The sequence below is a fragment of the Microtus pennsylvanicus genome, chromosome 10 (assembly GCF_037038515.1).
Source record: "Microtus pennsylvanicus isolate mMicPen1 chromosome 10, mMicPen1.hap1, whole genome shotgun sequence".
Classification (NCBI taxonomy): domain Eukaryota; kingdom Metazoa; phylum Chordata; class Mammalia; order Rodentia; family Cricetidae; genus Microtus; species Microtus pennsylvanicus.
In genome coordinates this window covers 33,675,284-33,696,536 of record NC_134588.1, presented here as the reverse complement: position 1 = coordinate 33,696,536, position 21,253 = coordinate 33,675,284, and the positions used below count along the sequence as shown (strand labels likewise).

General features: G+C 40.0%; 1 protein-coding gene across 2 annotated transcripts in view; it reads left to right on the top strand.

Annotated features, from left to right (window-relative positions):
* Window positions 1-19,156, top strand: part of Nek7 (NIMA related kinase 7) — a 129,083-nt gene extending 109,927 nt beyond the window's left edge. For both annotated transcript variants that reach the window (XM_075988129.1, XM_075988130.1), the window contains exons 8-10: window positions 4,192-4,286; window positions 8,087-8,200; window positions 18,939-19,156. In XM_075988129.1, coding sequence (XP_075844244.1) covers window positions 4,192-4,286; window positions 8,087-8,200; window positions 18,939-19,049 — 320 coding nt within the window. In that variant the 3' untranslated portion in view covers window positions 19,050-19,156. The remainder of the gene's footprint in view (window positions 1-4,191; window positions 4,287-8,086; window positions 8,201-18,938) is intronic.
* Window positions 19,157-21,253: the final 2,097 nt, after the last annotated feature.

Sequence of the window (21,253 nt, the reverse complement as noted above, 5' to 3'; positions counted from 1 at the left end):
TGTAAGCGGGTAAGTTTGTAAGTGGGTAAGTGTGTAAGCAGGTGAGTGTGTAAGTGGGCGAGTGTGTAAGCGGGTAAGTGTGTAAGCGGGTAAGTGTGTAAGCGGGTAAGTGGGTAAGCGTGTAAGCGGGTGAGTGTGTAAGCGGGTAAGTGTGTAAGCGGGTAAGTGGGTAAGTGGGTAAGTGTGTAAGCGGGTGAGTGTATAAGCGGGCGAGTGTGTAAGTGGGCAAGTGTGTAAGTGGGTAAGTGTGTAAGTGGGTAAGTGTGTAAGCGGGTAAGTGTGTAAGTGGGTAAGCGTGTAAGCGGGCAAGTGTGTAAGTGGGTAAGCATGTAAGTGGGTAAGTGGGTGAGTGTTTAAGCGGGCGAGTGGGTAAGTGTGTAAGTGGGTAAGCGTTTAAGTGGGTAAGTGGGTGAGTGGGTAAGTGGGCGAGTGGGTAAGTGGGTAAGTGGGCGAGTGTGTAAGTGGGTGAGTGGGTAAGTGGGCGAGTGTGTAAGTGGGTGAGTGGGTAAGTGGGCGAGTGTGTAAGTGGGTGAGTGGGTAAGTGGGCGAGTGTGTAAGTGGGTGAGTGGGTAAGTGGGCGAGTGGGTAAATGTGTAAGTGGGTAAGTGGACGAGTGTGTAAGTGGGTAAGTGTGCTTGCGGCTGAGCCTGAGAATCTGACTTTAATCTCAAGACTCACATAGTGGAGGGAGAAAATCAGCCCCTGCAAGTTGTCCTCTGACCTCCACGCGTGCACTGCGGCACACACATGTGCATGCACGCACACGCATGCACGCACACACATGCACACACTAAATAAATAAAAGAGGAGGAGGGTATAGCTAGAGGCAAAGCATGAGACACAGATCCAGCTTTTGACCAGTACTCTGTTGCCTCCTTGAATGAAAGCAGAAAGATAGACTACAACATCCAATCATATGACCAAGATTCTTTCCTTGTGCTGTTTTTTTCTTTATCCAAATCTTTGCAGAGATTAAAGTGCTAAACTTTCGGCGAGCCCACTGAAAATGTTCTGTATGTCGCTGATTCTAATGAAGTGTCACCACGTCAGCCGTGGCTTCTGGGAGAGCATCCTGAGATGTGGTGGCGTTCTTAAGCTCGTGGTGGGACTTCTAAAAACCCGTCCCTTTATTCAGAACAGATTTAAGGAGTGTTTACGTTCCATGAAGGATATGCCGTGGGAAGCACTTCTCATCCAGCTATGTCAGCTAACGTCAGGACAGTGCTTTGTTTTCACAGTTGAAAATTCTCATAGTACAGTATTAGTGCTGATTAAAGGGAGGTCAGATAACGTTGTCAGCTCTTCTGAAGCCAGCTGCCTTTTCATTAAAAAAAAAATGAGTTTTTTTTACCCACTGTTACTCATGTCGAGAGGTTAAAATGGCGTAAGTATCTAGTTTTGCGAAATGTAGTCTCATCTTACCCATAACCATAAATTCTTGAAAGCTAAAGCAGAGTTATGCATCATGCTGCCCTGAGTGTCTCCATATGTAACAATTTCATGATTGTTTTAATGTCTCGTCCTCTCGCTCCGCAGTTCTCTTCCCTTGTACAGCTGTTTCAAAAGTCTCAGCATTCCTCGGGCCGAGGGCCGCAGTCACCATGCAAACAGCTGCTGGGGAGTTTAAGGGAAGGGTTTTAGGAAATAATTATGTCTTCATTAGGTTGAAATGTTGAAAACACAGCACTGCGTCTAAGCGCACTGTAAAATTTCCTAAGCGCTTAAAACCGTAAGTCTCTGTTCAAAAGACAGGAGACAGGATGACTCAGTTTGCCATGAAATGGAGCCGAACACCTTCGCTCAGGTCGCTCAGCGGAAGAGGTGGGTCCAGAGCAGAGGGGCACATTAGGGAGCCTGTCAGGGGGGCTGTGGAAGCGCCTTCTCGGGCCTCCGGTCGACAGTAATTATGAATTTGCCCAGTTGGGAGCAGTGCCGAATGCAAACCTGCTTCTCCTCTATGGTTATCGGAAATGTGCTGAGAAGGAGGGGGGCGGCACGGTTTTCTTTTATAATATATTCTCAGGCAGCCTTTGAGATGAAACACGCAGGAACAGTCGGAGGATGCTCATTGTTTAGGTGATGGAGAATCCGTGTTTAAGTTTAAACCCTAGTGCTCAGTCTGTAACTTCAGGCTGACCCCCAGCAACAGTGCTACAGAGGGCGTTCCTCTACACTAGACTGTGGCCATTTAAAGCAGTTTGAACCGCCTCGTCCTCCTTTTCCTCTGCTCCCTTCACTTGTGAGCTGGGTTGGTGTTTCCGTTAAGGTGTTATGGGGGGCTGAGGCTAATCTCTGTAAAGTGTTAGCATTTGTTCTTCCTCTCCGCTGTCATCAATCCTTCACACTCACACCAAACCCCTAATGTATCAGCAGGCTTCCCAGAGCTCCTGGTTCAAATTACCTTTGCTTTTGGTAAACTCTGAACCTTCAAGCTTGGTGTTTTCAGCTGCCCCCTGTGGATCCCGGGAAGCCTCTCTCTGCACCCCTCCCTGCTAGTCTCTCACTTTATGTCCTGTAACCAGAAGCCTGCGAGGAGCTTGCTCATTATCCCAACTGCGGCCCCGCCATCCTTCCGCCAGCAGAGGAAGTGTGTGTGTGTGTGTATACACGTACGCGCGCGCGCGCGCGCGCGCATCTGGCCAGTAATTGGAGTTGCGTATGCAAACTATGAGAAAGGGGTCCTAGCTCGGAAGCTGCAGACTTGTGTTGCTTTTCTACAATGATGACACCATGAAGCTAGTTGTTGTTGTTGTTTCTGAACAACTCCTTATTCTTCTGACACGACTGAAATAAGCACACTTGCCGTCAAGGTCCATGCTACAATTAACTGATTTCTTAAAGCTTTTCTCCCTTGTTTTCATATCAGAGTAGTTCAGACTTCCTCTAGAGTTTCGATCTTCTCGCACCGTATTTCATTCCCGTTCACTTCTGTAAGTGCCTGCCTTAGATCCGCAGTGCTAAGGACTGGCCGTTTCCACGGAAAATGGATTCCGTTCTAGGTAGACCTGTGACGCTCCCACACTGGCACCGTTGACTTGCCACACACGGATGTGAGACCGACTTTTGCTTGCAAGGATGGTGCTCCGTTGATGGCTGTCGATGTGACTCTTAATAGTGTTTCTGACTAATGTCCCCGTTAGTGTTGTGAATCATCTCCTTAAGCGTTATAGCAAACACCTGTGGGATTTTTTGAAAAGCAATGGGAAAAAACTAGAAAATGTCCTTTCTCCAGAAGAAGTGGCCTATCGTTAGTACAGGTTTCCTCTGCTAAAAAAAGATTCATGATTACCTACTGCAAACCTTGATTTTCTGTTTGGCAAAGAGCCTTAGGCTAATGATGGTGAATTAATAGCAGAGATATTTGAAATTAAAGATACTCACTTTGAAAGGCACTTAAACTGTTCTTACTCTTCAAGGCATAATAGACATGCTTTCATTTTCTTAAAAATCATGTCAGCATTTCGAAAATAGAGCCACAAAAGAGAAAAAGGCATCTGTGCATCTTAAGTCTCTGTAGCAGCAGGAACTCGGGTTCTTTTGCATAGGTGCTAGCGCCCTGCCCTTGGGTCATCCCAGCGTCTGACCTGTGACAGTCCCGGTATTCCCTCTACTGAGAACTAAGCACAGCTTGAGCACACGCGTTGTTCATGTTAGGAGCCAGGACTGTGTTCTCAGAGATGCTATCTTTGTGAAAGGTAGTTAAGCTCATTGTATTTATACTTTATGCCTCACGGTTTTTATCTAATACTATGAAACTTAAAATATTACCATGCTCAGCTATTTGAAATAAAAGAAGCCATATTGAAAACACCAAAATCCCACATGAGTCACCTGTATAACTTTTCTGGAAAAAAATTGTTTTTCCTTAGTTATCCTCCTTGGATTGATCAAAGGAGACCATTATGAGTTTAGGCCACCACACTCTGTTTTATTGTAGTATAGATAAAAATGTACTTTTTTGAATAGTAAAGATGCTAACAAATTTTTGCTGTTTTCAATACTTTTTTATTTCTAAGATTAATATACAATTACCAATTGTATCATTTCCCCTTCAGTGCCTCCCTAGAACCCCTCCTATGTGCCACACCACCTCCCAGCCTGCTCTCTCCCCCTTGATGTCAGTGTTTAATTTCTTGTGGTACCGACATCTCCATTGTTATGGTGCTAGTTTGGTTTGGTTTGTCTTTTCAGTGGGTACACCTTACTACATGTCTCCAGAGAGAATACATGAAAATGGATACAACTTCAAGTCTGACATCTGGTCTCTTGGCTGTCTGCTCTATGAGGTAGGCACTGTTGATAATTCTATACATTGATACAGTTTCACTTACATTATATATCCAGTATTACAGTTTGCATTTGTTTTCCCGGATAATATTTTGTAGTCAGCTTTTATTGTGCTGAATTAATTCATTAGGCAACGACTAATTGTAATGTCCACATGTTAATTTTTTGTCTGATATATTTTCATTCATTGTTTGACAAAGACTTTATACTAATTTTACTATAATGCTGTTCTCACCATATGTGCGTAGGGAGAGATAAACATGTAGGAAACTTTTCAGTGCCTTGCAGGAGACTAATGCCATGGATTTGAGACATGAAAACATTTATGTTTATCAGTATTTTGTTTCCTATTTACTCAGGCAAAATGCATTTTTAAGGGTGACTTGGAAATAGTTAAGCCTTGCAGGTTCTCACTTAAGCTTGGGAATTCTGTTCTTAGCACAGGAGGATGGAGTCCCATAGCATGGTTCTCTGTTTGTGTGGTGATGTAGTCTTGTATCTGGAGAAAAGGGCACCTAAGTAACACAGTCTCCATCATCCTCCAGAGCAGCGACATTGACAGTAACCCAAGGTATTTTAATTGTTTGACAGGAAAGTGCAGAGTCAAAGATGCTAATTAAAAATCAGTCAGCATCTGAGTAAGTTTTATTGAATTGAAAGAAACACAATACCTGGAATTATTTTTTGTGTGTGTTTCAAGGAAGAAGTCTAAAGTTTGTGTCTGTCTGTTGGCTCTTCTGACTGGTTACAGATTCCTCAGCTTAGGGCAAGTGACCCTTCTGGTTTTGTGCTTTCTCTGATGACTGAGGACTCCTCAAAGGGTTTAACGAGCTCTTACGTGCACTCACCAGTTTGGACTCTGAAATACTATGAGCCAGTGATGTGGCAGAACATGGTCAGTTGTGTGTCCGTGGGATGATGAGGGACCCACGTTGCTTGTGTATCTTTATGTGTCCATGGGGTGACAAGAAGTTTGGCTTATTCTGAATTCTGATGAGGCTTTTTGGGGGGCAATGTTGATAAGAATTGACTTGATAGTATTACTGCTGTAATATTTAAAAGTTAACCACGCCATATGTTTAAAAAAAAAATGTTTTTAACCAGGTGAGGCAGCATTAGAGTCATTCAGGCTATATCAAAGAAATGTTTTTCCTTTAAACAACCTAAAAGTAGATAGGAAATGTCTTTCTAATAATGAGATTAAAGTTAGCCATGACAGTAGAAAAGCTGAGTTGACATAGTGTTAGAAGAAGAAGTTTATTTAATTCTTACAATCTTGTATCAAAATCGAAACAGTTATCTACATTGTTTTTTATTTGAGAGACAGGATCTGTTTTTATGTATGCTCAACATGGTCACCAAAATGTGAGCTCTCTCTGAACATTTCCATGGCCTCACGGTTTGCATGTTGTGCTAATTTCAAGTTCAGGTGCTAATCATGTTCATGGTGGGATCCCTTTCAGTGCATTTTCTCAAATCCTTAATGCAGGAGTTGGAGAACTTTTAAAAAGATTGGATCTATCATTTTTGGTAGATTATGATAGGAAAAAAAACCTCTATTGGGTGCTACAAACAATTTTGAAAAACTAAACTACACTAAAAAATAATGGATAAAATATTGAATATGAAGATAGATTTAGTGCAATTTACCTTTTCAAAATTGTCTATAGCACCCAATAGAGGGTGTTTTTTTCCCCCTATCATAATCCACCAAGAAATTACTCTTAACAATGAAGGAGTAGGAAGCCCTTTTTTAGAACGTATTTGAAACTCGGGAAATTAGACTTTCAAATATTCCCGAAACCTTTGAAAAAACTGGGAGTGCGGTTTTAATTGATATGCAACAAAGTAGACTTTACTAATTAAAATCAAGATGCTGAGCTTGGCTACATGGACCTTTACATGGAAAAGTGGGTTTTACACATTTCCTTTATTGTTCACTGCGGCAATTGCATCCTTACAGGGTTGTAGGTTGGTGGCTTACAGTTCAAAAAAAAAGAGAGCTGCCACCAGCCCCGAAGACAGACAGTGGGCTTTCGTCCCTCAGACACCCCCAGAATACTAATGAGGAAAGTCAGACCCTGGAGGTCAGGGAGCGAGTCAATCATCCTAGCGATCGTCTCAGTGTGGAGGATCAAATTAGCCTGAAAAATTCAGCTGCTGGGAGGAGAGGGCGAGCAGCTGTCAGGGGCAGCGCCGAGATGCACTAATGAACCAGATGAATAGTGCAAAAGCTTGAAAATAAAAACAGGACAGTTGACATTTTTCATCTGTCAAAGCAGGAGATGCATGAAAATATACTATTCCTGTTTAACTCCTTAGGGGACATTCAGATTTTTTTTTTAACACTCTGCAGTATTGAGACAAAAGTAATATAATGAACTCCTAGCGTATGATAGAGAATGAATGTACATTTACTTAAGGTCTTACAAAGGTGGGGAGACAGTAGCTTATATCTACGGTCTATTTTTAAGGTGGCATATTTAACATTTGATTTTTATCATATAGTGTCCCTGTATTTTAAATTTAAACCTTGTTTATGATGGTAAATCCTGCATTAGAAATTCCTGCTCAGTGGTGTGTGTTTAGGGCATTCAAGTCCTTATTTACTTTATGTCGTCATGGAGAACTATTCCCAAGGTTGTTGTGTGTGTGGGTGTGTGGAGGTTTTATATAAAGTATATGTTAGGTAAAACTGTATGTAGCTGCTTTCTAGGTGGGATTTCCAATCCTGCCCTGCCTGGCTGAGGCTCTGAAGGAGTTAACACCCTGTCTGGAGCACACGAGACAGATGAGAGCCATTTTCAGCTTGTCCTGTCCCCACTGACGCTCTCTGAGTAGCACAGCATGGGCCAGCGTGTTTCACACACACTCTGCCTGTCTGGGGAATGTACACATTGTCCTTCCAAAATCAAACTTATTAGCACATGTAGAAAAGGGTGACTGACTTTGGGGCAGCCTGGCACTCCGTGTTGTATTCTTGCGGCTGCGGCTCAGAGATTGAGAAGGTTTTTGAACAGGATGCGAACATTTTAAATTGAATTTTTAGTTTGTAACCTTGCTTACCAAGTAGTTGCTTGCGCTTTTAAATGTCAAGTTAGAACCTTGTCTTCAAATGCATTTCAATTCAGTAATGTCTCTTTTAAAGTGGTCTACCCTCCAAGTTATGTTTTTCTGCATAAAAGTCACCTTTGGATACCTTGAATTGCATCTTGGAGTTATGAATATTTTTCAGCATGTTTAATGTTTCTTGAGACATTAGCAAAAGAAAGTTATGATTTAAACTATTTAAAGATCAGTTACAATATTTAACAAGTCTCTTCTCTGTTAAGATAACCTTTTTCCTAAATAGTATCCTATGAATGATGAATGGCATGCATTCTAGTCCCTAAGTCCTTGCTAAATTTAATGTAGTTTTATGTCAGGTTTTTGTTATATTGGACCATTGCATAGTTGAACCATTCCATATATCTGTTTTGTCATGATATGCTAGTTGTTTTTAATAGGTATGAACACACACAAATATCTTCCATTTCTTAGTATTGTTTTATGTTGTATGAGATATATCAGCTATTTCTCTTTAGGAATTTTAAATGTTACAAAAATAAAATTGTTTCAAAAGTAAAATTAATATTTTTAGCATTTAATAATAGAAAATGATAATCATAAAAATCAAAATTCTTACATAATTTTATTCAAGGTATTTATAATTATTTTCTACCCCAGTGTCCTATACCTGAAGAAGTCACCTTTAAAGTTGCTTTGTAAGTACATCAGTTTCACTGTGAGTGTTTTACAGATGGCTGCATTGCAGAGTCCTTTCTATGGTGACAAAATGAATTTATACTCTCTGTGTAAGAAGATAGAGCAATGTGACTACCCGCCTCTCCCGTCAGATCACTACTCAGAGGAGGTAAGTGATCTCCAGCCCAGAGGCTCGTTCATTTTGTTAACTAAGGAATCTTCCCTCCTTCAGAATACAGATGAACGGTACAGGTGGCGGGAAGAGCACCTTTCATTGTTTCCGTTCTCTCGGAGACTTGCCCTGTGATTACTATAACAACTCGTGTGATTCCCACTGCAGAATGGAGCACAACACAGCGTGTGCAAGAGCCATAGGTAGTGGGCTCTCCTTATGTGGAGTCCAGCCATCGAAGGGAGAGAGGGCTGTTGTGAGTGTCGGCAGGCTGAGTCCTCAGTCCCGACCTCTCAGACATGAAAGCTGACTGAGGTCGAACTTCCTCCTCACGCTTTCCCAAGTCTGAACTGTGTACCTCTCAGCCACCTGCTCTAAACTTGCCCTTTCTTACTTCTTCTCCTTGGGCAGTACCTGTCTTACCACCCCCATCACTGCTTCTGGGTAAGGGTTTTAAGGTTACCATGGTAGACGTGTTTGTAAAATACATTGGGTAGGACTGGCAATTTTCAAAGACTTTGAGATCTGAATTCTTGCTTGCCTTGCTAATGCAGTGGAATGAGTTGTTTTGGCACTTACCCAACATCCAGCTTTTCATTAGACAGGATCTTCCATTTTTATCCTAATACATCACGATTATTTGAGGGGGTCGAGTAGGATGAGCAAACAAAGGCTCTTTGGGGACTTCTCATCTGGGACCTACCCGGAGAAGCAGTAAAACGCCTTGGACATCTCATCTCACGAGCAACAGATATTTTTGCCCCAGGAAAATGGAAAGGAGCAAAGGAAAGATACAGAACAGTTATGGTGTTCACTTATTAAGTAATCTTGGCATACTTTCTATTGTGAAATGAATAGCATCTGGTCTTAGTGTTGGACAAGGAAATTTAAGTCCATATAGCTTGCATAATAAACATCTAAAGATTTTGTTAACTGTATGTGGGTCATGTGTGTTCCTAGGATATAATCAGTACACACTCATCTAATAGTTTTGATACTGATAGCGAATGATGCCTCCATGTTTGCCTCGTGCCACTGTATTTAGATAATTAGAATCTGCTCTCCGGAAGCAATGATGATAATGCTCTTATGTTAGCCATCTTTAATTACTATTTTGGGTATGGAATATAAATACGGCATTTCACAAACCCAACTTCAGAACCGTAGGCCTCGAAGTACAGTAGAGTGTGAACAATAATGCAGAACGATAGCGAGAATGTCAGGGGCCTTCCTTTGTTGTGTCATTCACGCAGTCTTCTTCTTTCCGAAGCCCATGAATATTTCACATATCTGCATCCTCATCCCCTATTCTTCTTGACTAATTTTCAGACTGTCTGAATTTGCATTTCACATGGTAGCTGATTAGGAGATGCCGAGTGCAGCAGCGAAGCCTCAGCAGGCGGTTACCATGGTGACCTTCAGCAGGATTTTAATGATGATACCACTAGTGGTTCGTTGAAGTCGGCCTGCCTGCAGGGCTACTTCACTGCAGCTAAGTGTGAAGTTGGATATGCGGCTTCTCAGCCAAGGGGCAAATATCAAAGTCTGGCCCAGATAGAAGGTCTTCAAGTTGGGAAAGGAAAATAGATTCCACTTTTTACTTCACTCTCTAGAGTTACCATTTCCAAAAAGGGCAATAAAGCAAAACATGCTATATGGTGCATCTTCCCAAAGAGACACGGCAGTTTCTGGTATTGGCGAAGTCTCTTGTTATGCCCCGATGAAACAAGAGGCTGCAAAAAATAATTCTTAAGAAACAAATTTGAAAAGCATGCAGTCTATTTAACAAATGGTGCTTTAGTCTGATGAAAACATGAAGAGTTCTATAAGACTTTGAAATGCTGATGGTGTTAATAAATATTTGCCCTTTCTAATTAGGAACGCAGTTTGTATATAAACAGATTCCTCCTTATCTGTGGTAGCAGCAGAATCCCACACAACTTTCATGCTGCCATAATGATATTAGTGATGTCTCCGTGCTTAGGATCAAGGCTCTTTAATAGTTTAAAAACCCAAATTGGTATTTGCAAAGTTAGCAGAGAATGGGGACCAATGTGATGGGAGATGCCAACTTTAGCACTGAATTTGTATGAAAGACTACATCACCGTGTCTTTTCATAGTTAAAATAGTAGATTTCTGTAAGTGAAAAATAAAAAACAAAATAATAATAATAACCTTCGGAGTATGTTCAGAGCTTTCTAGACTTAGTTAGGTACTAATATTTTATTAAGCTTCCTGCCCACAGAAGATTTAAAAAGGGACACTTGATAGCACATTATTTGTCAGCCTGCCTCAGCAATTGGAGTTGCAAGGAAAATAACCAGATTTCTAAATACAATCATCCCTTTTAAGTTAAAAAAAAAAAAAAAAACCACTCAAGAGCTTTAAAAAGAATGGGAATTTTGCCCATGATAATCTCCTACAAGAAAGTTACAGGTTAACATTAAAAACCAAATCAATATGCTTTGGAAATCTTAGTATGTACATCATATCTTTTCTTTTAAAATATGATATATACATATAATGTAGATTCTAGATTGAAATATTCCAGCTATACATTGAGGCTCTTGTATATTATAGCCCTTGTTTCTGATGACTTTGTTTTGTATATATTTGGTATTCCTTATTTTTTTATTTTTTCCTGTATCAACCTTATCTGTGTGTGAATAGAGAATTACAATCCTTAAAAACTGGGGCTGCAAACAGCTGCCTTCCCTTCAATAGCTCTCTGTGTAGATTGTCTAGTGGATGATGACAAAGCCTGGCCTTCTTGGGGATTTGCAGGAACCATAAGCCAAGCGCCTGCGCAGTCTGCCTGCCCTTAGAACTTAATGGTCCTGGACACATCTTCTTTCCCTCACTTTGAGTGTGTGTGCTGCTAGAAGGTCCATGAATTTTTGTTTTTAAAGATGCCGCTTCCCCTTTTCCAGCTGCCCTCTTCTCTATATGTTTCCCTAACTCTTCTCTCCCCGCACCTTCCCCTGGTGGTTGTATCTCATGATAGCTGTTCCTTGGAATAAGCACCTTCCCCTCTACAAGGTCAAGTATCTCCCGCAACTCTGCTCTTGTCCACATTTCTAGGGCCTAATGAATTTTAAAACTTGGGGAAGTAAAGGAGTTGGTATAAAAAAGAGGAAATTTCTAGTGTTATGTGACTCATTTAATAATGTAAATGCTTAGATATGATTGAACCAGGCTTCATGTCCCCCCTCCAAAAAAAAAGAGGGTTTAGATCATAAAGGCTATAGTAGTTGAAGGAGGGGAAGCATGACATCCAACTACAGACATCAGCTGACTAGAAAGAGGAGGAGGAGGGCTATGACTGTACAAAAGTCACATTCTGTTAAAAAACACTAGTCTAGCTACTGACCTTTTTTTGGTCCATACTGACCAAATCAAGAGATATTCCATGTTTCCACTACTTAAGGAGGGAGAAAGAATGGGAGGAGAGAGAAAGAGACATCACTGTGATCATCTTCATTCCTTAGAGAAGTAGACAGAGATGTAGTCCTCAGTAAATATGTCTGCAGCCCTTCAGTGCTGCCTTAATCCCAGCTTTGATCCTTGCTTCTATTTCTTCTCCTGTTTGAGTTCTAAATGTAAACCTTGCTCAATAATAGGAATACTTGTTTGTGTCTCTTTTTTATCACACAGTCCTTTACCTGCTAAGTTGTGTGGGCTGAGTTTAAAATTACACCGTAACCCTGGGTACCTTTGGCCTGGTGATTCTCCTAACTTAAACCCTCAAGTAGCTGAGATTATAGGCCTGGCCTACCAGGCCCAGGTCAGTAATTTTAAACATATCGTGTATAAATAAAATAGAAAATGTATTTTCTAGTTATATTTTGGAAAACTCACTAGCTTCTTAAATAGTCCCTGTCATTTTATGTTAAATGTTAGTCAGTTTTATAGTTCAACATTTAGATCCGTTTGCTGTATCAAAAGCAGTTTATTGGAACTACGTCTCATAAAACTATCCTTAGAGATGCGGGCCTGAGGGTTGTTTCCGCTCAAAGCTGGTGGAAAGTGAGCTAAAAGCTCTTACCTCAGAGGTGCTCCGGCCTGCTTTGCTCTCACCCTGTCTGGTTATTTTCACCGTCAAAGCAGGACCGTGTGCCTCCTTTGCGTTTGTTCTCTTCTGGCAAGTGAGAGAAGCGATGGCAGGAGAGCAGTGCTGTGTGTTTGCCCCGCCCTTCCTCTCTGGCCTTCCTGGGTTGGCACAGCACTGCGGCCAGTGCTTCACTCACAAGTTAAGGACTGGCAGGAGAGACCTCTTTTTATTCTTCTTGGGACATCTACACACAAATAAATAGAAGTGGCAAATAAATAGAATACACACATGAACTCACACGCCAAAATAGCCATTTTTTCAAAGTTTTTAAAATACTCTTGTACTTATTCTTTCTGTGATACATAATCAGCTGTCGTAATATTTTAATTAAATGAAACTGATTTCATGGATTTTATAGGTTTTTGGAGAACATGATGCGTTGATAGGGCATTGGTAAAACTAATGTTGCCTTTTCAGCTTACAGAATCACCCTTTTACCAGTATTTTGTTAAAGAACCTAAGGCACAGGCTTTGTCCCAGCTTACATACGATCAGGTAGGCTTGGTGTGCTGAGAGCACTGGTGGACTTGAGTTGGGTGGGGGAGGCTCCCTGCCTCCCCCCTGCTTGTGCTGCAGTGAGTTCACAGCCCCAGAAACTGCTCAGGTGTTGAGCACAGGCAGCTCCTGAGCTCCGTAGACTTCTCCGTTTTACACCCTTTCACTTGCCACCCGCTCTGAAATACCCTGACTGTATCATGTCGGAGAGCACGCTTGCCCATCTGGCTTATGACCCTGCAGAGGAATGGAGGAGTAAGGGTACTCTGTGGACAGTCTGTGGACAGTCTGTGGACAGCAGCAATCATCCGAGTCTAAAGTTCCTACACCAGTGATCAGCTGGGTACTTCCTCTGTGCCACGTCGTCTGTTTCCCACATGCGCACAAAGGAAAGACCATAAATACAAATCTTAGAGAGAAGGGATTTATAAGTTAACATTTACAAAGAATCCTTAGTTTTCAAGACTTGCTTTGTGTAACTAAGAAAAAAAAGATGAAAGTGTCAGGTAGGCCGTTTCTAGACTTTTTGAAGTTAATGAATGTTTATAAATAATATAAAACATTTATTTTCTTTAGTTTCTAATTCTCAATTGCTAATAGGATTTTTTTTAGGAATTTCTTAGGCTTGTTAATGAAAATTAGCCAGCGTTATTTAAATTGTTGCTGGCAAGTTTTTTCCTAATAAATTCTTACAATAACACCAAAATGAATGGCTTTAAAATATGTGGTACATACACTGTTTTAAGGAGCATTTATTCAAGTGTTTTCACAACCTTTAGAATTATGTAGTCATATTCTAAACAAGACAAAAATATTTACTATAGAGTATATAGATATTGGATGTGACTATCAGAGTTATGTAATTATTTAAATTGTCATCCAGTGTTATCTCAGAGACTGGGAGCATTTGATTTTCCTTCTTAAACATTGTTTTAGTACATTGCATATTCCTATCACTGTACTGTTTAGCCACTGCATTAAAGGTTGCTGTGGAAGAGGAGATCTTTAAGCTTTTTTGATTAAACATGTAGATCTCTTTAAGCAGGCCCTTTGTTCACCTGTGCTACTGAAGTGACACTGGAGAATTGTTCCTTGCAGACACGGATCCAAAACGGCGCCCTATATTTCACATACCCTGTGGGATCCTATAAAACCATGTAACTTTCTGTAAGACTTTCAGTTTCCATAGACGCTGAATGGTATCTGATTGCGAAATGCAGACATTACCTCTGTGTAAGACGGCTTTCCTTTTTCTCCACCCCTAAGTCAATCATTAGTGACACTTTGGTGTCCATGCTGGATATGCCTAATCATTTTGTATAAATACCTAAAGCTCCAAATACAATGGCTGTAATATATTACAGCAACATTGGGGTGCTAAAATGTGTCCTTGGATAGATGGAAATTGGGCATATCTAGGAGGCTGATATAGCATAATTGGTCTCAGAGGGATTAAGATAGGGCTGATAAAGAAACAGTACCAATAGAATTAGTCTTTATTATCCTATTGAGAATAGCGGTGGTGACCTAAAGCTATAATACACAAAGAGCCTGACTGTTATTACCCCTACGAGGCTGAACTTGAACTGTAATTGGGTTAGCACCCTGAGAACAATGACTCTTGACACTCTCTTTAATATTTCTGGATTTAGGCTGCATGCTTTGACATTTCTTTGGAAATTCATAGATCAAAATATATTAATAGTTTATCTACTAAATTTGAAAGCTACGTTAATTTTATAATTCTTTACAAATATTGTATAGAAATCACTTCATTAGCTTTTAGTATCTCTAAGCATATGAAAAGGCTAAGTGGTCATACCTTTTTGTCATTTTATATTAAAAGCTATAACATACAGATATTTTTAAAAAGATATAAAACATGAGAAATAAACTATGATTTAAAAAAGAGTATCTTTTGGTTCACATTAGCTGTCCTTGCTGTTGTCAGTGTTATACGTTAGACACTGATAGGTAAAAACTGGAAAACTCTCTGCTTCCACAAAGACATTTTTATGCAAATGAATACCTAGTGGTCTTAGAAATTAAAACTTGTCATAAAACGATAGAGATAGCAAATGTGACTTCATTGTCTTGACATTTTCCTTTAACATGGTTAAAACATAGCAGCTACTGTCATTGCAAAATACTGGCTAGTTGTTAAAAAGAATTTCAAAATAACTTGCTTTCTTTCAGAGGGCTAGAGAAACATTTTAAAAAGAAAATACTAAGGCAGCCAGCCTTTACTCTCAGAACTCAGGTGGCAGAGGTAGGAAAATGCTGCAAGCTAGTGGACAGCCACAACTATGTAGGAAAATCTTTTCTTCACACACACACACACACACACACACACACACACACACACAAAAGAAGCTGTCCTCTGACCTACACACCCTCATGTGCACACACACACACACACCCCGAAGATTGAGGTCTTGAATTTAATTATCTTATTTTGATGTTTCACGTCTGACTTTATTTGGTGTCACTTCTTTTTTGTGGGGGCATTGTATAAGGTCTTCTGTACCCCTTTCACTGGAGACCTTATTTCTAATGAGGCCCTTATATGAGGGTTTCATCCCAGTCTCCCCAGTACTGAGAATCAAAGGTCTTATGCCTGTTAGGCAAGTGCTCTCCAGCCCACTGTGTTTAAATTTAGAATCTAATGATAAAATTGCTCTGAATTGAAATCCATGTTCCTTTTGGGAGGGAGTTACTGCCAGTTTCATGGATGGGTTATTTATTTAAAAAAAAAAAGCACTGAAATTGTAATTCAAGCTGTCATGCTAGGTCAATAATATTCAACTGAACATGTTTGTGTCAACACTTAAGATTGTCTTCAGGATAAAGTGACTCTGATTTTCTCTACAAAATGCTCAACACGATGGACTGGTTTCTGTTTTGATCTAAATTGTCCTATGAACTGTGAATGCAGGGGGCCATTAATGTTAGAGCCTCACTGTGCTGCCTAGTTTTATATCAGCTTGATACAAGCTAGAGTCATCTGAAAGAGGGAACCTCAATAGAGAAAATGCCTCCCAATCTGCCTGTAGGGCACTTTCTTAACTAGTGATTGATGGGGGAAGGCCCAGTCCATTATCGGCTGGGCCATCCCTGGGCTGGTGGTCCTCAGTGTTCTATAAGAAAGCAGGCTGAGCAAGCCACGAGGAGCAAACCAGTAAGCAGCATCCCTCCATGGTCTCTGCTCCATCAGCTCCTGCCACCAAGTTCCTGCACTATTTCGCTTCCTGGCCTGGCTTCAGTCAAGGGCTACAATGTGGAGGAGTAAGCCAAATGAACCATTTCTTCCTCAACTTGCTTTGGTCAAAGGGTTTTCATTGCTGTGATGAAACACCAACTTGTAATCGCTGTTCTTGCTAACTGTCTTCTGAGAACAGCCGACGGTCTGCCTGTCACTATCTGAAAGGCCATCCCACTTTTGCTCAGAGGTAGTTCTGGAGAAACCTGTAGACCAAGTTATAATTTTTCTATGACAGCAAGAGTTCTTAAAAGCCTGTGCCTGAAATGAGGGTGTTTCAATTCAAATCTACATCCTGCCTTTATGATTTTGGACCATTGCTGCTTTGCAAAATGGCACCACATTGGTAGTTGTCCTGTAGCATGGTTAGGAAGATTTGAGTTTGTTAAATCATACAAAAATACATAGCAAAATACACTTACAACATTTCATTCATAAGTATATTGAGGCCTGAGAATTCCATATTTTACATATCTATTGGTGACAATTCTGTCAGTGATTCCACTGGCAAAAAAACTCTTTGACAGTTTTCTTAACTGGTGGAGATTGAACATACAAAAGGGGAGGGAAAAGCAAACACTTTGTTCTGCATTGTCTTCATCTACGGTGGCCTCTGGAGTCCTCCAGGCTGTCCCTATATGAATGTCATCTGGACAATGTACTGCTCAGCGGCCCCTTCAAGCTCCCGCCTCTGTTTCTCCCTGTTGCTAGTCCTTGCTCCTCTGGAGTGCTCCAGTTAAGTGTCGTCGCCTTCAGCTGTGCTTATGTTCTGTTCCTCCTCTAATTTTGGCTGATTCTCTTCGTGGTGTAAGGGCTGGCCATTTGCTTATTTATTTATTGCTTATAAAGTGCACCCTGTTCTGAAGTTCTCTGCCAGCCAGGTGGCTTCTGAACTAGCTTGTACAGCGTGGCAGTGTTAAAAAGTAAATTTTTATTCTGCCCACTGATATTTTGGTTGAATATGATGAGTTTTTGTAACCTAGTTACCATTTCCTGTCACCTTTTCTGTTTACTTTCTCATTCTTATTTTTTGGCAGCTTGGTAACCTTATAGGACACGCTGTCTTTTTTAACATGAGAATCATCATCTAAGGGCTTTCCCTACACTTTCTGCATTGTACATAACTGGGTACATTTGACTTCAGCTGGTAACATACTAGCCTTTCTTTTATTAAATTAACATAATAAAATGTCTTATATGTTGCCAAATTATTTAATCACTTTCAATACCACTCCATGTTTTTTAAAAGGAATATAAGTTCATATTTTCACACCTTTTCAAAGGATATATATATAACAAATTCCACATCCATCATTGTGATTTCCAAATATGGCTGAAGCTAAATCACTGTATTTTCTTCTGATAGCATTGGTTAATTAAGGACTGGAAATGGGTCAGCATTTCTGATGATCAGCTCTAGTCTCACTATTTAATAGGGAGAGAAATAAACTTGCAGAGGCAGAGTACAGGGCGCAAGGCTCCTTCAGCAAGGCCGCTTGCCGCCTCCCTCCCTTGCCTCCTTCACGTTGCCTGACCCCACATCTGCCAGTTTGGCCCACAGAGTTTATCGGTATCTCTGCCATGAAGGACATGAAGAAAGTCAAGGATTTAATGGCTCACTAAGTGCTCGCTAATGTGCATGCCAGAAAGTTTTCGACATATCTAAATTACTCCTAACAACAACAGGTACAGGGCAAAAAGGTCCGAGTATGAAGATGCTGTATGCTGTTACTGAGTATGAAGATGCTGTATGCTATTACTGAGTATGAAGATGCTGTGTGCGATTTCTGAGTATGAAGGTGCTGTGTGCGATTTCTGAGTATGAAGATGCTGTATGCTGTTACTGAGTATGAAGACGCTGTATGCTGTGACTGAGTACGAAGATGCTGTATGCTATGACTGAGTACGAAGATGCTGTATGCTATGACTGAGTACGAAGATGCTGTATGATATTACTGAGTATGAAGATGCTGTATGATATTACTGAGTATGAAGATGCTGTATGATATTACTGAGTATGAAGATTCTGTATGATATTAGTAAGAAGATGCTGTATGCTATTTCTGAGTACGAAGATGTTGTATGCGATTTCTAAGTATGAAGATGCTGTATGCTATTACTGAGTAGGAAGATGCTGTATGCTATTACTGAGTAGGAAGATGCTGTATGCTATTACTGAGTAGGAAGATGCTGTATGCTATTACTGAGTATGAAGATGCTGTATGCTATTACTGAGTATGAAGATGCTGTATGCTATTACTGAGTAGGAAGATGCTGTATGCTATTACTGAGTAGGAAGATGCTGTATGCTATTACTGAGTATGAAGGTACTGTGTGCTATGACTGAGTACAAAGATGCTGTATGCTATGACTGAGTACGAAGATGCTGTATGCTGTTACAAGTAGGCACCTAATTTGCCAAACCAAGGTCATTGGAATTGAATAAAATCCAATATTCTAATTAATAGATCTGGAAAGGAAGGTCTCTTAACCTATGGGGATTTTTTTCCCCTACTATATAGACAGATCTCAAGTCTCTCCTTTATAAAGTGGGAACATTTAAATACTACTTCACAGAGTTCAGAATTGGAGTCATATTTATACTTTATCTTGCTGATGATTTATATAATAGAAAATAAACTAAGACTAAAATACATATTTTATACAAAATAATTCATTATAAGTGTATCTAACACAAACGTATTCTCATCTCCTTTTATGAAAGCATAGGCTTGCTAAAACTAATATATTAACTTTTAGATCAGGTACTTGTGTACATACCTACGGTTAACTTAGAAGACCTCTACAGAACTATTCAGAATTGCTTTGTTCAAAATTAGGCAGCTGATTTTTTGTTTTGTCTCTTCAGCTACGACAGCTAGTTAATATCTGCATCAACCCAGACCCGGAGAAGCGACCAGACATCACCTACGTGTATGACGTAGCAAAGAGGATGCATGCATGTACCGCAAGCAGCTAAACTGCAGAATCATGAAGAAGGCAACCAGAATAACTTAAAAGTATTTTTTTGTGCAAATCATACCTCCCTGTTTTTGTCTGGGTGTTACGATTAAATGTCAGAGCTCATGTGCTTTCAATCCTTAACCAGTTTTCAAATAAGCTTCCTTTTCTACCAGGCCCGATCTCCTCGCAAATCCACAAGACTTTGGGATACTCAGATTTCATTAAGAGAGCAAGTACAACAAGAGTTTTTAAATTACTTAAGGTTTGAGGATCGTTTGAAGTTTTCTGCTGAGAAATTGTGTTTGTAGATCGCTAATGCCAAACGGTGAATAAACATGTTGGCACACATCAGGAATGCAGGACCTGAGGAAAAGACCCGGGCGTTGACTTGTTTGCTTTAAGTCGCTGTGGACATTGCAGTGGACACAATTGTGAACTTACGTGATTTTTTTTTTAAGTTTGAAGTATGTGCTTTAGTTCTTAGCATTATAGTTTTTCAAATATAATTATGATAAATGCAGACAAACTATTTGAGAAACATAAAATTCTTAGTTTATACGTTAAAATGCAACTATTAAATGTGAAAAGGTAGGGATAAAATGTGAGTCAGACACTGAAAGTTTTGTGTTTTAATACCTTTGAAAGCCTCTGCATTTAAATGCTATAAATAAATCCATTTTAAAAGCGGTTAAGGATTTGTTTGGCTGGTGTGAGAGTCATTTTTAAAGTTGCACATTGCCCAAGGCTTTGTGTGTTTTTATTGTACATTTGAAGAATATTCTTGGAATAATCGTGCAGTAACTATAATTCAATTTCTTTATAAATCTAAATACATTTAACTCATAACTGTACACTGTAATTTAAACATATGTTCTTATTCATAGATTGTATTGAAGTTTTGATCAATTTTCTCCAGAATTTTTTTTTATCCTTTGAGTTATTTATATTGTGTGTGCATTTTATCCATTAATGTTTCAGATTTTCTGAGAACATAATTAATTTCCTTTTTAAACGTTATTTGGTATGCCAACACTTTTCTTAGATTTAATTTTTTTTTTTAAACTTTTGGGCCACTCTGTTTGCATGTGCTTTTATCTTGTTAGGAAGAACGATGTGTGTTACAATGTGCCTATGAATGTCGACAGTTCTGAGTCATTGGACAAGGAGATAATTTTAGAATATGTTTAAGGACATGAAGACTGGCCCTTACTGCAGACAGAAGTGTTAGGAGAGTAACATTTCAGTGGAGAGGCTTTGGAGCCAAGTACTGTATTTGTGCTTGAGGGTGACTGACATGGAAAAGCTTCTTTTAGTTGAGGAAATGGAGAGTTGCTTAGGAAACCCTGATGGAGAGGTTAGGAAACCCTGCTGCAGAGCCTTGTTTCCCTGAACGTCTTCATCCTTCTACCAACCAGTTTCCTCAGAAAACGTGAGTGGTAGTGGCTGTGGCAGAGCGCTGTGTGTGCGGTGCTAGAACCTCGGGAAGGGGTAGCCTGCCAGGATGGCAGCCCCTGTCAGGGAGCGTGTATTTTGTCAGAACGTTTTTTGGTTTTGTTTTCTCACATAGTATTGTTCCTATCGTTATTTTCAAGTGAATAATTTCTGTTTTCTCATTTTAATTGGCTAGGTATTCTATCTTCAGGGTAATTTCATATTGAGTTTGACAAAGGAAACTTGGATGGTCTTTGTCATGAAGCCTGAACTGGGTGCATCCCAGATCATAGTGGCTCATAGCATTTACACTGGGCTTCGAATAGAAATGTCCCCAGATGTGTGAGGAAGGCTACTTCTGCTGACCATTTGTGCTTGTCTGTTGTAATGTTACAGGAGGGAGAGAGATGAGACATCCCCTGCCGACAACAGTGGCTCTAAACTCATTAGCTTTGCCCCTTGTAGTGATTTTGCTTTATGAATTTGTCTCCTAAAAAGAGCTGGAGAGTCTAATTGTTATGGATGCCCATTATAATTTTTTACAAGAGGAAACCTTCTTTCAAATATTTTCTTTTAAATCCAAGTGTTCATATTTCCCCCCAAAGAAACCATTGTGTAAAGCCAAATTCAGTGGGATGTTTGCAAACAGTTGTGGAATTGATTAGAAGTTCTAGTTTTGACAATCACCTGTAAAATATTCTCTTTCTGATTATGAGTAAATTTTATATTAAGTTAAATATTTGAACTGATTTGAGTAGCAAATCAAAATAAAAGGTACAGCTGATTCTA